Source organism: Echinops telfairi, unplaced genomic scaffold (assembly GCF_000313985.2).
Source record: "Echinops telfairi isolate 266 unplaced genomic scaffold, ASM31398v2 ScPeMD7_60;HRSCAF=208, whole genome shotgun sequence".
Classification (NCBI taxonomy): domain Eukaryota; kingdom Metazoa; phylum Chordata; class Mammalia; order Afrosoricida; family Tenrecidae; genus Echinops; species Echinops telfairi.
Window position 1 is genome coordinate 17,150,246 of NW_022103958.1, and position 16,530 is coordinate 17,166,775.

At 50.6% G+C, this 16,530-nt stretch overlaps 1 protein-coding gene across 2 annotated transcripts in view; it reads right to left on the bottom strand.

Moving 5' to 3' along the window:
• The window catches only part of EHF (ETS homologous factor), a 46,691-nt gene that overhangs the window by 7,055 nt on the left and 23,106 nt on the right, over positions 1-16,530 (bottom strand). For both annotated transcript variants that reach the window (XM_004708287.2, XM_045291024.1), the window contains exons 3-6: positions 12,252-12,497; positions 9,585-9,647; positions 6,854-6,922; positions 6,686-6,754 (exon numbers count right to left, since the gene is read on the bottom strand). In XM_004708287.2, the coding sequence (XP_004708344.1) occupies positions 6,686-6,754; positions 6,854-6,922; positions 9,585-9,647; positions 12,252-12,497 (447 nt within the window). The remainder of the gene's footprint in view (positions 1-6,685; positions 6,755-6,853; positions 6,923-9,584; positions 9,648-12,251; positions 12,498-16,530) is intronic.

A 16,530-nucleotide genomic window follows, 5' to 3' on the forward strand; every position in this document is an offset into this window, starting at 1 on the left:
GTGAGAGGTCGGAGCTGAAGGCAGAGAATTGGGAGAGATTCAGAGTATTGAGGGCGGTCGGGGTGTAGGAGGATTGCAACCCTTATTGTGAACGAGGTGGGAAGCCATGGAAGAATTTGGATTATTAGAGGGTTTAAACATTTTTTTCTTTCCATAACACAAAAATATTAACATTTATAACAAAGAAATGTGTCTTTTAAGCTGAAGGAGTGCCTTCTTTGGCATGCAAAGTTACATTTTAATCAACCCGACAAAGGGACCATTGACTGGCCGCAGCCCGGGACAGAGGGCCACAGTGAACTAGGGAAACACAGATTTGTTTTAACAAATGACTCATTATGGTAGCTCCTGCAACTGTCACCTAAGAGGAAATGACAGAGGTCGATCTATGAAATAAAACTTCACATAGAGAAAATGAGATGATCTAGGGATGTTTGGGGCTAGGGGGCGGTGGCAGGGGTGGGCATGGAGCGCTTTGGTTGGTAGGTCTTATCAAAAATATGGATGAAGCCCACATCACAATCAAAAGTTTGCGTACAGAACAGTCCCTCAACATGAGTCCATCCGTTAAGAGATTGTGACAGTAAAACGTAAGTCTCCTTCAGGCTCATTACAGCAGGGGTTCTGCTCACAGGACCCACGTGCCCCCTTCATGGGCATTCTGGGTCCCCTGCAATTGCGTGCAGAAGCTGCGGGCCCAGAGCAGTCATGAAGTTCTCAGACATGGTCTGGGAAGGGGCAGGGACAGGAGAGGACGATGGATAGGGGCAGCCAGCAGAGTGCTGTTATACGGCGGCGGGGACTGCCAGCATCTCACAGAGCAATGTGCACCGGCATGGTTCCGTGGAAAGCCAATTTGCTCTCTAAACTTCCGCCCAAACCACAATAATAAAGGTGTTGTTGCTGTTGTTGTTGTTTGGTTGTTTTCAAGAATGGTCCATTACTCAAACCAGTTTCTGAGTCATTAGCGTGTTAAGAGGAATAGCTGCTATTCATTGAGCACCTCAAAGGCTGAGTGCTCCCAAGCTGACGGAAAGGTTGGCTGGCTGGCAGACGTCACGCAACAGCTCTGCAGATCAAAGACCTGGGGGTATGCTCCCGTAAGATGACAGCCAAGGAGACACTCTGGGCAGCTGTCCTCTGCCACACTGGGTCTCTACCAGTTAGAAGCTACTCAATGGCCTTGCCCACTCACCCTAGAGCCAGCAGGCAGTGCAGGATGCATTTTACATGAATAACCTTCATTACTCCTGGGCAACATGCCTATGAGGGAGGTACTGCAGTGGTCTGAATATCACAGCAGAAGAAACCAAGAAGCAGAGGGGTCAAATCACTTTTCTACAGTCACACAGCCTGAGGGTGAGGCCAGGATATGCTCCTGCGTCCTGTGGATCTAGAGCAATGGTTCTCAGGCTCCCTAATGCCGTGATCCTTTCATACAGTTCCTCATGTTGTGGTGACCCTTAACCATAAAATTATTTTCGTTGCTACTTGATCACGGTCATTTTGCTACTGTTATGACTTGGGCAACCTCTGTGAAAGGGCTGTTCGACCCACAGGTTGAGAACCGCTGAACTAGAGGTTTAACCACTCAGCAGTGCTACTTCCAACGAAAGTGGCCACCTGAGAACATAATAGGTAGATGGCACAAAAGTCTCCTCCTGCCAGAATCAGACATGTTTGCCCAGTTTAGAGCCTCTAGTTCTCTAAGCCCTTGGTAAGTTTGGCCTGGTGAGGGGTGGGGGCTGGGGGCTGGGAGGCACCATTGGATGATTCTGATCTCCCAACTGGCCTTGACTCAGGTCTCCCAGCAGGTTTCTCCAAACGTTCCTCACAAGTGTCCCGGCAGGAGGGCAGGGCTCTTACATGGTCTACACAGAAGAGAGGCCTCTCACCCTGGTTAGGAATTTCTCTCCTGCACACCTGTCTCGGTTTACTCTGAAATCTGCAAGAACAAATTCACAGGAAAGGCAAGGTGCCCTCACTCTCCCTCCCTGCCAGCTGCAGAGCGAGGTTGGGTTGCGACATCCCATCAGGATGTGACAATATTGCGCCAGCTCTGGCACCCACCCCGGTTTCCAAGCGATCCATCACTCTAACAGGGCCACGTTGTTCTGCAGACAAAGAGCAGCATTTACCCAGCAGGCCACAAGCAAAGCTCAGTGCAAATGGCATCCCAGAGAGATGCAGGGCCATTATGTCAGAGCCAGGGCTGAGTTCAGGAAAACTCCAAGTGTGTCTCAGATTTGACTCACCGGCCCCACTGCCATTGAGATGATTCTGACCCATAACGACCCTGTACAACACAGTAGGGTTTCCAAGATCGGAGATCTTCCTCAGACCTGACAGCCTCATCTTTCTCCCGTGGAGTGACTTGTGGGTTTGAACAACTGACCTGGCAGTTAGCAGCCCCAGACACCACCAGGAGGGGCTTCTTACTATTAACCACCCTATTAGTTAATGGTTCTAAGCTGAACGGGAACCAATGACTTGGGGTTTAGGTACTTTGGCGAGTAAGGGGGAAACCTTGGACTATTCTCCCCAGTAAAATGCATGCATGTGTACACTCGTGACATTTCATTAGCAATTCCAGAGGCTTGAAACCCACTTTACATGCCCAGGCTGGCAAGACCAAGACAGCATTTTCTCTTGGACCAGTGAGACATTGAACACAAGCCAGCTGCCAGCCAGTGGATCTCGGCTAGAGTGACCCATTCCAGCTTTGGAAAGACCCCAAATTGCTTGCCTGTTCACCGACCCCCCCCCAAAAAAAAGTTGCTTGACTGTTCACACACCCCCACCTGCAAAAAAATTGCTTGACTGTTCACTGTAGGAGGGTCCAATCTGCCCAGTGGTACCACAGAAGAAAGGGGCTGGCTCTCTATGTCCACAAAGATGACAGCCTATGAAACTCTGTTGAGCACTCACTAACGAGAGACTTAGGACAGATCCAGGTTGGAGGAGAGAAAAAAAATCCTCAAATCAAGATATTACCATCCTCTTGTAAAGGAATAAACCCCAAAGGCAAAAGGGAACTCAAATTTCTTCCAGTTTAGATCTGTTTGTCTCCCCCTCTCTGATGTGCTGGGGCAAGCTGGGACACCACAAAACACCAAAATCATTTGATCTAAAAACCTCACACTTCATATGATGGTGTTTCCCTCCACCACCCCCTACACACACACACACACACACACACACACACACACACACACACACACCTTTCCTCCCCACCACCCCCACCCCCAAATCAAAGTCACGATCTTTGAAGTGAGCCACGTCGGTAAAGGATTCATTCTGATAAAAGAATGGCTTGCTCTGGGGGAAGTTTTCCAGCCTGGCTTTCCCATCTGCTCCCAGCACTGCAGAGCCAGGTCCACTCCGGGCAGGGGCAGCGTGGCAGCAAAGGCTGACTTGAGCCTGCGGCTCCTGATGCGAGTGCCAAAGCATGACTTCAGCCAAGCTGCTTCGCAAGAAGCAAAGATTGGGCGTATTTGCATATGAGTCAGCTGTGAGCCTTGTGTGTTCTTTACGGGATATACAAATTTCAGTGTTATAATAGACCGTGTGCCACCCTCGCTGTAGGCTCAACAAGTCAGGGGATAAACACATCAGGCCTGAGTTGGCGTGACTGGCTGACGACGATTGGGCAGATCAGGAACACCGGTGGCGGTGGCCATTTTATGAAATGGGCAGATGACAAGAAATCAAAACAGGGCCCGCTTCCCCACCTGCCTCTTATCACGGAGGGCATCAGTTTACAGGGAGCCGAGCCCAGCCTCAGCTCGCCCTGCGACTTGCTGCTTGCTTGAAAACATAGGAAGGTGTTTCACGGCACTCACTTTCATGGGGAGGGGAGAAAGAGCTAACAGGCTCAGAAACCCACAGGGGCAGTTCGACCCTGTCCTGTAGGGTTGCCACCGGCCGGGTGGCAGTGTGTTCTCTTTTGCGGGAGTTTAAAATCTAAAAACTCAGGCACCTGGCAAAGGTCTTTGGAGGGGATGCCGGCCCCCTCGAACAGAGATCAACCTATTCGGAAAGGAATGGCCCAGGTGTAGCTGGGCTTAAAGATGAGGCTTTCTGCTCTCCTGGAAATCTGCAGTCTTGGAAATCCACAGGGACAGCTCTAGCCTGTCCTACTGGGTCACCGTAATCAGCACAGGCTCCATGGTTCGAGTTCCAGTGAATGAGGCTATGATTAAAGAGCCCACTAAAAGCAGGGGGGGGGGGCTGTTACTGGGCTTCCTTCTCCAAAGGATTTATCAACCTCGGACCCTGAATGAATGTGTTCAGTGACCCCTTTGATAGAGCACATGAGCTGCATCTCTCTTTCCCCAACGTGGGTCAGACAAGAATAGGGGCAGGGAAGTAAGGGAAGATGGCGCTTAGCCCGTCGTAAGAGCACTGTTCCTCAGGTAGGAGCCTGGTAGTGTGGTGCAGTGGATTGCGCTTTGGGGCACTCACTGTAAAGACTCACAGTCTCAGAAACCCACAGGAGCAGTTCTACTCTGTCCTGTAGGGTCGCCAGGAGTCAGAAAGACTCCATGATAGTGAGTAGTCCTTGGATGTGGGAGAAAAGCCTGAGAATCCACCGTAAGCCATCAAAACCCACTACGGAGTGCAGGTCTCTGACACACGTAGAGCCACACATAGAGCCGACGCAACAAAATGGGTGCTTCACTCAAATATAGAATAGGTGGATTCAGGTGATGGTGGTATAACTGCAGCTATGAAAGCAGAACCCAGCTTCTAAAGCCTCGTCACTTCTGAGATTCTGGAAGATTAGTCAGGATCGAGTAAGGAAAAGGATGGGCCGGCACTGAGGACAGCAGAGCCCTGCTGAGCCCTCTGGGGTTTCACACCACTGAGACTGGGGAAGTGTTGGTTGAGCCTTGTTCTTAATTGGAATTTTGTGCCATGAATCAACACTCAACCAAAGGACGTGGGAAGGTTCGACCTGATGAAGTTCAAAAGGAAGGCCGAGGGTGCTTTCCTCAGCCCTGGAACCCTTGCTCGTGACTAGGTATCAACCAGGCCACAGAAATGTTCCCCCAAGTGATCCCAGTTCCCCCAGAATGGCAAATGCATGGCGGAGCCTTTCAGTAGACACATTGACACATAGTGCTGCAGGTGGGGGCAGAGTGTAGTGAAACCCATTCTTAATCTCAGGTCCAGGAGACTTGCAGCATTTATGGATGAAGTTCAAAGGCCATGGCTTTCAGAATGGATTACATCTCGACACACACAAAAAATCTTCACAACTGGATTAATAAGCAACATTCTGATAAAGGGAGAAGTGATCAAAGTTGTCAAAGTTCCCCTTTCTTGATCCCATGGAAACAGGAGTCAAGAAATCAGATGCTGTCTTGCGGTGAGCAAATCTGCTGCAGAAGAGCTTTTTAAAAGCATTACAGGGCCAAGGCATCACCTGGAGGAGGAAGGGTGGCCTGACCCATGCCGCAGGGTCTTCATTCCCTTCCTTCGCATGCTGGACGAGGCGTAAGACAGGGCAAGGAAGAATTGATGCCTTTCAGTTAGGGTGCTGACGAAGAGTAGGCCATGGACTTCAAGGAAAGTGAACGAAACTCTGTGGGAAGAAGCGTAACCCGGATGCTCCGTAGCAACAAGGATGAAGAGAATCGTCTCACGCACTTGCGGTCTATTCATCCAGGTTATCATGCTTGATGAGAGAGAGGGTGAGCCAAAAAGAGATGGATTGACACCGTGACTGCCACCATGGGCTCAACCATGACGATTGTTAAGGGTGGCATGGTCCGGAGGGGGTGTTGTTTCACTTCATGCTTTCTTTCACCAAGACTCATTTGAATCTGCTCTGAAGCCAGTTCCAAGAGGAGAGAGCAACACGCCTCGGATGTCCAGCAGACCCAGAAGTTAGCCCCCAGGGGGAAGGACAGCAGGAAACCCTCGATGAACTCAGTCGCACAGGGCACCACTGGGGAAGGGGACTTCTCGGCAAGGCTTCCTTCCACACCTCCGGCAGGCTTTCCCTTGGCTTGGTGCAGCCGTGATTGACAGACTGCAGAGCCTCCCGTTGAATCCAATCTTCACAAAATGGTGAAGATTAGATGCAACTAAAGTGAACATAGTTCACGGCTTGTAGGTATTCTGACCGAAGGGAGAGCCCTGAGGAGCCCTGAGGGTCAGACTTGAAAAGTGGCAGATTCATGTGCTTTGGGAGGATTCTAGAAACTTCTAATTGCTACCCCTCCACCCAGAGAGCCTCACCACATCGTTTACCCTGAAATTCGACTCTTAGACACCCTTTCACCTAAGCCAAAGGCAGTTTGTTGAAACTTAAACACAGCCTCCTCCTCCCCCATAAGGATGCCAACGTCTGAATAGTATCATCTGAGCACACCAACAGTATAAACAGGTAGTTTCCTCAGAACCAGGTTTTGTTGAAAAGAGAGGAAGAGTCAACAAGCTTGGGGCGTGACTCACTTCACTCGAGATAAACAACTGTGCTGGAGGCGTCCCTCTGGTCAGGTTCCATGACCCATTCGAGAAGGGCTTCAAAATCCTTCTCAATGGCTAACCCCACTCTTTCCCCAGGCTTTTGGGAGAAAGACTCCAACCACCTGGAAGTGTGAGGGGCTGGTCCTTCGCTCCCATCCTTAGTTCACTCTGACATGGGGCACGCTGGGCTTCAGTCAGGACAACTTACCCACAGGGAGGTGACTGGTGGTTGTCATGGAGATCTGGGCCCGACAGAACGTTTTGCTGTCCAACAAATCTGTGGCAACAAGAAGATAAAGGGAATGAAGAGGCTCCTCCTCGCTAGACCGCCCAGGAGCAGGATGGGGCCGGGCGTGAAAGCTGGGGAGTTAGTTACCTACTGTGCTCCCATAGTTGGTGTCGTATAAATAGTTTTCTTCTTTCCAGGTGTTCATGATCGACGGGTCTAAAAGGACAGGAAACAGGGCAGCTCAGGGATCAGTTTCCCTTACTTCGCTGCTTGCTCTTCAGAGAACCCGGTGGGGGGGGGGGGCGGGGCCCCAAAAAGACTCTGGTCTCCTGTCCCAGGTTCATGTTCTGCCCCCCCACCCCCCGCCCACCAGTTTCCAGAGATACGGAGTTTCTCGGTAACCCTGGCCTGAGTTTTAGACTTGTGTTGTTTTGAGAGCAGGGAGGGCACTTATCACAGCGGAAGCCTGTCCTAGACCCATGATTAGGGATCCTGCGAACTGTCTCAGGCTGCACGTGACAGGAGGGTGCCCAAGCCTACTCTCTAATCCCCAGAGTATTTCGACACCAAGAACCAAAAGTCTTGAATGAACTCACGACGAAAGACCCATAGATTTGTTTTGTTTTTGTTTTTCCCCACTAATATTTTTCTTGGGAGAATGAAAGATGTTTGTTTCAGATAAGATCTGGTCGGTCAGCTTCTTCACCGCTGAACTCGAGAGAGAGGGTCTCAACCCCAAGCTGAGGGACACCCCTTCCCTCCGGTGTCCCTTCCATCGGTGTCAGGGGTGGTGTAAAAGTCTCAAAGCAAAATTGGTGCAGGGGGTGGGGGCAGGATGCGGGGGAGAAAGTGTTACAAAATCAAATGACTTTTTTTTTTTTCAAATGACTTTTAAGAGTGGGCACCATGGCTTCATTTCAGAGAGAAGCTCGCTCTAGCTCTCTCTTTCTCCCTCTGTCCTCCACCGCCGCCCCCCCACTTCTGTCAGCACGCCCCACTCTGATGAACCCTTCAGATTTTGGTTTCAGAGGAAACCCCCCACCTCCTACCCTGAATAAATCCCTGCTCCTACTCAGTGCTCCGTCTGGGCTGCTCGCCAATAGCAGCCTCCCTTTCCTGGCTGGCCAAGCATCTCTGAGCTGGCATGAGCGCAGCGCCTCATCCCCTGGAGAAGCTTCCTGCTCTTGCCTCTTCACAGACCAGGGCTGCCCTCAGCAACCCTCCTGCCCAGGTCCTGGAGTTTGGGGCCCAGGTAGGTAAGCTGCTGGCCGAGTTTCATTTTGTTTTTACAGCATGAATGATATAAACCCTGACTCACTGGCTAAGTCTTCTTGTTTACGACACAGGGATTTAGCTGGTATTCTAACTAATAGCTACGTGTTTGGACACCCCAAGCCCAGTCTCTTGGGGTTACACCCTCTCTCCTTGTTTGGTCACCTCGTACACCTGTTGTTGTCTCTGAAAACAAATGGAACCCAAGAGGATGGGGGTGTTGGCCCCCCACCCATGAGCCTCTTTCTCCCCTCCTCCCAGGGTGGACCTCCTCCTCCACCCTTCAGCTCAGTTTTTCTGAACTGGCAACACCAGCAGGTCTGGATGGTCAAGGAGGGATTATCAAGTTAGCTGGGCCCTCTCCAAGACCATCCCTGGCTCCTCCGGCAGGGGACCTGTCAGCTCACCCAGGGGAGGCCTCCTGTCCTCTCAGCCAAGCCCTGTGTCCCATCTCTAGGGCAGGCAGGCCTCCTAGAAGAGCAGAGACCATTCCAGGAGCCCAACTCCTGGTGTCTGGTGGGGCAGGGAAGGGTTCGGAATGGTGAATTACCATGCTTAGCAGCTACTGTTTTTTTCTTGACTAATGGCCGGTCAGGTCAGCCCCCTTATAAAAGAGAGTAAACCCCTGTACAAGTGACTCACAAATCACCTGGGTCCAATCTCTCCTTGGAGACTGGCCTGCCACCCTTGGGGAGACCTCTGCCAATCTCGACCCCATTGGGACCTCAGTCTTAGGGATGTGGACCTAACAAAAGGACCCAAGAGCCATGGCAAATCTTCAGGAACACAGCCATCGAGTTTGTTCTGGCTGGTGACTGAGAGGTCATGGATAAAAGGCCAACATGCAAGGAACTCCGAGTGGCGCAAGGCCCAGTGCGGCAATCCTCCCCTGGAGGCCATTATTGCCTCTCCAAGTTCAACTGAGAGAGGGCTTCTCCAAGTTCAACTGAGAGAGGACCTCTCATGGGAGAGAGATGGCACAGGGCAGAGAGGGGCGACTTGGAAGGGAAAAGAGAACATGAAATGCAGACACTATGGAACTCCAGACTCTTACTCGGAAATGCGGTGCAGAATATGAACTTTCTTATCCAAGTGCCCTACGAGTTGGGTTCCACAACTGCCTTTGGATGTCCCTACGGGAACTCCCAAAGGTTCCCAAAGTGACATCAGCTCCAAGGTCAGCATCCTCCTCCATGTGGGAGGTGAAGGAGAAGAGGGAGCTTCTTATCTTCCTCCTCTGCCAAGTCCAATCGCCTCACTCTTGGCAGGAAGAAGACCGACCCTCATTGGATGCTTCCTCGCTGGGGAGCTGCATGTTTGTTGCCTGATCAGTAGTGGGAGGCAGAGAAGAGTGGGCAGGATGGCTGCTCACCCTCAGCCCATAAATCAGAAAGAGCTGGCTGGCAGTCAGCAGCCCCGAGGTCAAGGGAGAAGGCTCCTGGTGGGATGGCCCAGTGGAGAACACCAGGGAAGAAGTCTCGTTGGTTCCCCACCAAAATACTGGCTCCCACTCTCCCCCATGCACTCACTCTTGCCCCTTCTGGGTTATTCTTTCTGGGAATTTTCTTAGCCAAGATGGCTTCCCTGGTCTGCTACTAGTACTCACCGGTTTGTTCGGTCTTTACAATGACATTGTGTGTGGACTGGAACAGGTCACTGCTGCACTGGCCTGTGAGGGACAGATTGGGAAAGTCAGTAGGGTCCAGATGGAGCCAAAGTTTGATCCTGACACCATGTCAGAGTTGGCCTCTTTGAAGAGCTTCCACAAGTCTCCCTGCCTGTTTGCGTGTGGGCCAGGGCTTCCTTCTCAGCCTGTGCTAACTCGAGTTGAGCCTCCTAACCCCCGAAGAGCAGCTGTTTGGAAATCCACGTCAATGGAATGGTTGGGAATTGCATAGACAGGCATCCAGTATGGCAGAAGAGAACTCCGGAAGACAGGAGCCCAGTTTGTCCACTATCAGCTGTGAGGCCTTTTACCGCTCCAGATCTTGGTTTCCTCATCTCTAAACTTCGGGGATTAAACTGACGCCTCGAGGTGACCTCAAAGTTCCTTTGTAACCCTAAAATCTGACACAGAGCAAATGAAAAGATCGAAGGAACGATTTTCATGGAACTAGTTCGCTTCTTCTTGGATTTTCAATTTAACCAAGCCCATCTTGACTCGTGAATCCCTTGGGTGATGTATATATGTTTCACAGGCATGGCTGCTAACAGCAAGGTTGGGAGTTTGAGCCCATCCAGAAACTTCTTGGAAGAAAGGCCATGTGATCTACTGCCAAGAAATCAGCCACTGAAAACTCCACAGAGCCCAGTTCTAGTCTGACTCACACGGGTCACCACGACAACATAACAGCAACTGTTTGTTTTTTCAAAAAAAATCTTAATTAGATTCAATCTATGAAGTATATCTTGATAAATATCATGATTCTTCCCTTTGTTCTGCCCTCAGCAGTGTTTGCTTACAATCCCTCTCTAGTTCTATCACGTATCAAAGCTTGTCTACACACACACACACACACACACACACAAATAGATATAATGCTTTTTCTCCCCAGGCAGATTGCAAGTATCTCAGGGGAAAAGGTCAGCCCTCTAGCTATCCTGACCCTGTTTCTACATCTGTAAAATGGGTACAATAGTAGTTCTTTTGCTTCTAAGCAAAATCCATTCACTTCATGACCAGGATAAGTAAACAATGAATGTACATGGATATAAAGTCTCTACCAAACGTCAAGCAACAAAACCAGGGTGGGGAGGCAGGCGAGGAGTCTGGCTGGCTATTCAAAGCATCCCAAGGCTACAGTGACAAGCAGTGAGGTCAAGCTAGTCACAAAGGTCAAGGGTGGCCGCAGCGCGTCCTTGACCTGCCTGCCTTAGGTTTCAATCAGGGCAATGTTTTAAAGGAGTGCCTTTAATTGGAGGTGTGGAGGTAAATGTTTTTAATTCTTCAAGTGTAAGTCTACTCTTTCTGAAGAGTCCTGGGGGTTATTTATAGAGCCTTGTTTGGTTTGGGTCTAGTAAAAAAACAAAAATGTGAGCAACCACCGCCGTGGGGTGGGTGGGAAGAAAGGAGTGTCAGGGAGCTGGATGAGGTCATCGCCAATGGCCACCAGAGCTCCAGGCTCCACAGGCAGATGGCAGTTCTCGGTGTCGAAGGCACCTGTCAGTGTGGAGGCCTGTTCCCAGCGCTGGAGACTGTGCTGCCCAACACCAGCTAGCTGCCCAAGGCCAGGTTCTGCCAATACGCATGTGTGTGTCTTTGCCAGCTCCCCATCCCCCCACATCACAAGATGCCCATAACTCTTCGAGAAGCTAATTTTTCACAGCCATTATCAGGGGAAACGGTCAAAGTTGTTGTTCAAGATGGGCTGTCTCTCTTGCAGGGACTTCCAGGTCTGTATGGAGTGTGTGTGTGTGTGTGTGTGTGTGTGTGTGTGTGTGTGTGTTTGAGGACACACTCACGGGGCCTGCCCACGTGCTGTTTGAAGTTTGGAGAGAAACATTTGGGGGGGGGGGGCGTTAAGGAGTCCCGATTCCATAAAGTACTGCGGAAATATCTTACATGAGTCCACATAAGCGCCCAACCCTTGTTTGGCGTTGCACACCTGTTTGAGAGGCTGCTGCAGCCCTGTACGCCTTCTCTCCCACCTCCATCTGGCGCTGCCTACTGCTCCGAACCCTTAGTGCCCATCCACAGGTCCCTCCATGGTGGCACAAGGAATTTGCGCAAAACTGCTAACCAAGAGGTTGGCAGTTCAAACCTACCCTGCAGTTCCTGTGTGGGGAAGGATCTGGCCATCTGATTCCCTAAAAATAACATCCCAGGAAACCCGATAAGGCAATTCTCCCCGGTCCTCCCGGGCTGCCCTGCATCAGAATCGACTTGGTAGTACACACAGCAATGTGGATCAGCTTCATGAGGACATTCTTTTTCAACACTTGAATGCATAATGCATTAGAAACGAAAAGACCAAACCATCATGCAAGGAAAGAAAAATAAGGTTTCCTGGCAGGCAAGTAAGTCTTCTGTAAATGTCTAGCTGGTCCCTGTCTCCTTGAACATTCCCATCACTGTAAGGGGTGGGGTCCATGTAGCAACACACAGGTGTTTGTAAAGGATCAGACACACCTCACACCCATAGGCTTCGCTCCTGTTCTTGCACCTCCCTCTACGTCCCTGCCTTGAGAAAGAGAACTGGGAAGGTGAGACCAGGAACCCTGCTGGCCGTGGAGTCCCAGCTGGCTCTCGACAGGCAGGGAGAGTGATAGTCACCATTCCACTTGAGATGCTGCAAGTTACTGTAGAGGAGCTGGCCCGCCGTCCCAGCCGCCCGGGTGAATTCCTGCAAATTCATGCTACAGAGGTGCTCGCCATTGATGTCGAACTCTTGGAAAGGGATGCAACTGGCGTCCAGTTGGTTGGTGTCCAGAAAGTGCTGGAGCCACTCCCACACCTGGTACTTGGTCCAGTACTGAGGGTGGATTTCATGCCATTGGCCTCCAAAGAACCCGCTGGAAACTGCAAAAGAGAGAAAGGTCAGCCCTTGAGTGACTGTGGTTGTGCCTGGGGAATCATGTCAGACACGGTGATGCACTGTTGACCTTGGACGTCCTAGGACATGTGCATCTGCGAGCATCTATCTATGAAGGGGTTGGGGAGCAGAAGACAGGCTCTGGGAGAGGCTCATTGAATTGTGGAAGCCAATCAGTTAGCCCCCACGCACCTTCATGCCCCGCCCCTAGCATGTTACTACTGTCCCCCAGGCGACTGGTTAGGAGCCCTGGTGGCACAGTGGTTAAGTGTTCAGTTGCTAACTGCAAAGGTTGGCAGTTTAAACTCACTTGTTGACACCATGGGCAAAAGACCTGGTGATCTGTTCCCATAAAGATTACAGCTCAGAAACTCCTATGGGAAAGCTGTGCTCTGCCACGTGGGGTCTCGATGAGACAGTCAACTGACTGCACCCACCATGACCACCAGCACCAGGTGCTTCATGAGGGGGACGTACAACTTCAAATTCTCTGAAAGCCTTCTCCCCACGTGCAAAATTTGCACCATAGCAGCTACAGTATTGTTGTGACTAAAATGTAAAACAAAACCAAATCTCACTGCCACCTGCCATCCCGTCGATCCTGATTCATAGCGATCCTCCAGCGCCGGGAGGTCATTTGCTTGTTATCCACAGCCAAATAGCTCTTTCTCTGCCTCCTCCTTCCTCTCTCCCTTTCCTACTGTTCTTTCCTGTCTCATACACACACATACACATACCTAAGACTCAAATCCGTTTTGATCAAAGGTAAGGCCTGAGGTGAAGGTGCTTTTCGCCGCAGTCCTTTGGCTTCTTACCACAATGGTTCAGCTTCGTCACCTGCTAAGTGTGCTGCGATCCCAGTGCCCACTCCCCACCCCCGCTGTCCCACCCTGGTTATTAGAGCTACTATGATGTCACTGTTCTACCCAGATACCTTCAGTCCCTGCCCCACTGTTCACTGGCATTGGGCACAACATGACCCAGCCAGGCTTTGAGGCTTTTCACCAACTCCTCCTGGCAGTTGCTACAATCTATCCACGTGCCCTATGGCTTTTGCCCTCTTTCTATTCAGTTCCTTCAACCCAGTTTATATTCTACCTATTGCTGCATCTTCAAATTCCAACCACCGCACAAAGCCACCGCTGATTCTGCAGACTTGACTTCAAGGGCTCACACACTTCTGGATCTCTTGTTATTTCTCCTAGTGGCTTTACTCACGGTCTGCCCTTCTGTAGCAGGTTACTTACTACCTGCAAGGTCAGCAGTTCAAACCCACCAGTCACTCTGCCGAAGAAAGATAAGGCTGTCTATTCCCATGAAGAGTTGTCGACTCCGAAACCCTCGGGGGGCAGTTCTGCCTTGCCCTGTAGGTTTGCTATTGAAGGCTGTGAGTGAGTGTGAGTGGGCTATTCACATCAGGAGGTGGTGGGATAAGCCTCTCTGCACTGTCTTATTTGACCTCGTAGGTTATATGCTCAAAGTCAAGGTCCTGGACTCCACCTTATGTCTCATCCTCCTCTGAGACCTGCCTCTGGGTTTTTGCTACGTGAGTGCTCGCTATGTATCTATCCAACAGAATTCCCTGCTGATGAAGAAATAACCCCCCCAAAAAAGTTGTGAGATGCATTCCCAAGATAGCTCATTCAAATGCCAGTGGAGATGTGAAGTCCATCCAAGCCAGCATGCATGGCTGAGCCCAGCCAGCACGTGCTACAATCTATGCATGTAACTCCCTCATGTCCACTTCACACAGCACATGAATAGCTGGCCCAAATCTTGGGGGAAGCCTCTACGGCCACTTGACAGAGTTGACAGAACTCTTGAAAGTAGAAACCAAGGGGAGGCGCTCTCCCCTGGGAAAGGTGCGAGATAGGGGCTAGGGAAAGACACAGGTACCCCACCAGGCGGAAGCACAGGGACGCCATTACACTTGCACATAGATATTCCACAAACTCAAGAATGGACCACAAAAGTAGTGCAGGGGCCAGGAAACCATTGCTACCCTTTTTTCTTCAAGGTCATGCTAAGATCAGCACGCTTCAAACTTGAATGTGATCTAAATCACAAGGGACTATTACTAAAATGAAAATTCTGGTTCAGGGAACCTGGCGAGGGACTTCTAGTAGGCTCCCAGGTGATGCCAACGCTACTGGTATGTGGCACTCTCAGAGTGGCAAGGTGCCAGCCAGCTCAGAAAGGTGTGACACCTGTGGTGCTCATGGTCTGCTCAGAAGACCCCCCAGAGGAGAGGCCATGGGAGGCAGACTTGCAAGCACACTCCTGCTCGCCTCCCTCAGAACCCACGCACTACTTCCAAATTCAAAAGAACGAGAAACTGGGCGTCAAGTTCATTGAAATCACAGGGGAGACAATCACTGCCAATACTGCTGCTCACCATGAATGTTTCGTTCCTCATATCTCTTTGCTAAGCAGAAGGGGCCCTAACCCCTCACCTTGGGCCCTAAAAGGGGAAGCCACTATGGCAGGTGGGGACAGGGAATGGAAAAATCCAGCCCAATATCTTTGCTGTCAAGTAGCGTTTCCAAATGTACACACAGCAAAGCTTAGCCTGGATGTTTGTGCTGTCCTTCCTTTCCTTCGTGTCTTACGCAGAGCTGTCCCGGGATGCGGCATATTGTTGTGGTTCTCCATATCTTCAATCTATTCTTCACGATAATGTCTCTGTGGTTGTGCAACTGTGCAGTGCTGGATTTGCACATCAAAGGCAACAACAGACCTGACATATGTTCTTCTTCAAGTGTAGTCTGATCTAATGAAAGGATCGTTGTTGGTACAGCATCCTAGCAGAAATAGAAGACCCAGAGAATTTTGTCTACTGGGAAGGCTGCCTGAGCCAGGAGACCTATCATCAAATTCCTAAAGTTTCCGGAGAAAGAGTGAAAATCTGATGAGTTCAGCTATTCTTTTTTTATTCAATTTATCTGCCCTTCCTCGTCAATTGTGACCAGGATTTGTGATTGGGGGGGGAGGGGGCTCCTAAAGTCTACTCCAGCTTTCTCCAAAACAAACAGAAGGGATGATGTTGCCTTTATCTAGGGTCCAGAGGCCTGGGATGCCAAAAAGTTTCCGGTCTAGAGAACTTTCTTGTTCTATTGGGAACCATCTTTCTGTGCGCCCACAGGGTGGTCTGGGGCAGAAACGTCACTGCTCAGAAAGGACAGCGGTCTGGTGGAAGAGGGATGGTGACAGGAAGCTCAGCTATTTCAAGCACGTGGCTGGGCTTCCCCATGAGAAGGGAGAGAGTTCCACATGCATCTGCTGTGCACTGGAGAATCGACCCTCCCATGGCACGGTATGCTCAGCCTGGTGGGGCAGTGATGGGACACTGGGTTGTTACTCTACAGGTCGGTGACTCAAATACATCTGCCAATCTGTGGGAGAAAGATGTGGCCATTTCTTTCCATGAAGATTACAGTCTTGGAACACACACCCCTCCCCCCCGGGGGGCAGCTCAACTCTGTCCTAGGGAATTTCTATGAGCCAGAACTGACTGCACAGCAACAACCATGTTCCTCTCCCTCCTGCTCCTCAGACTCTGCTCACCGACAAGCCATTTCCACTTGTCCAGGGAAACATGAGGGAGCTCTGGGGGCATCCTGGGCTATACATTCAGCTGATAACCATCAGGCCAGGGTTCGAACCCACCAGCCAAGACTCAGGAGAAAGATGAGGCTTTCTAATTCCATAAAGACTGAAAGTCTCAGAAACCCACGGGGGCAGTTCTACTCTGTTGTCCAGGGTCACTCTGAGGTGACTCGACGGCAGTGATTTTGGTTTGGTTTGAGGGAAACAAGAACAGCGCTCTCTTGCTTCAGGATCAGCAGCAGGTCTGGGTGTACTAAGGTCCAGAACTTCTCTGGCCTCTGATTCACAGCTAGCTGTCTGCCTGACTTGACTGCTTTTATGATTAACTTCTTTGGGATTTGGGGCCCTTGATTTAGCAATAACTATCTTCAATTCTGCTTCAATGATAAGCCGCAGGTTCAATCTCTAAATCCT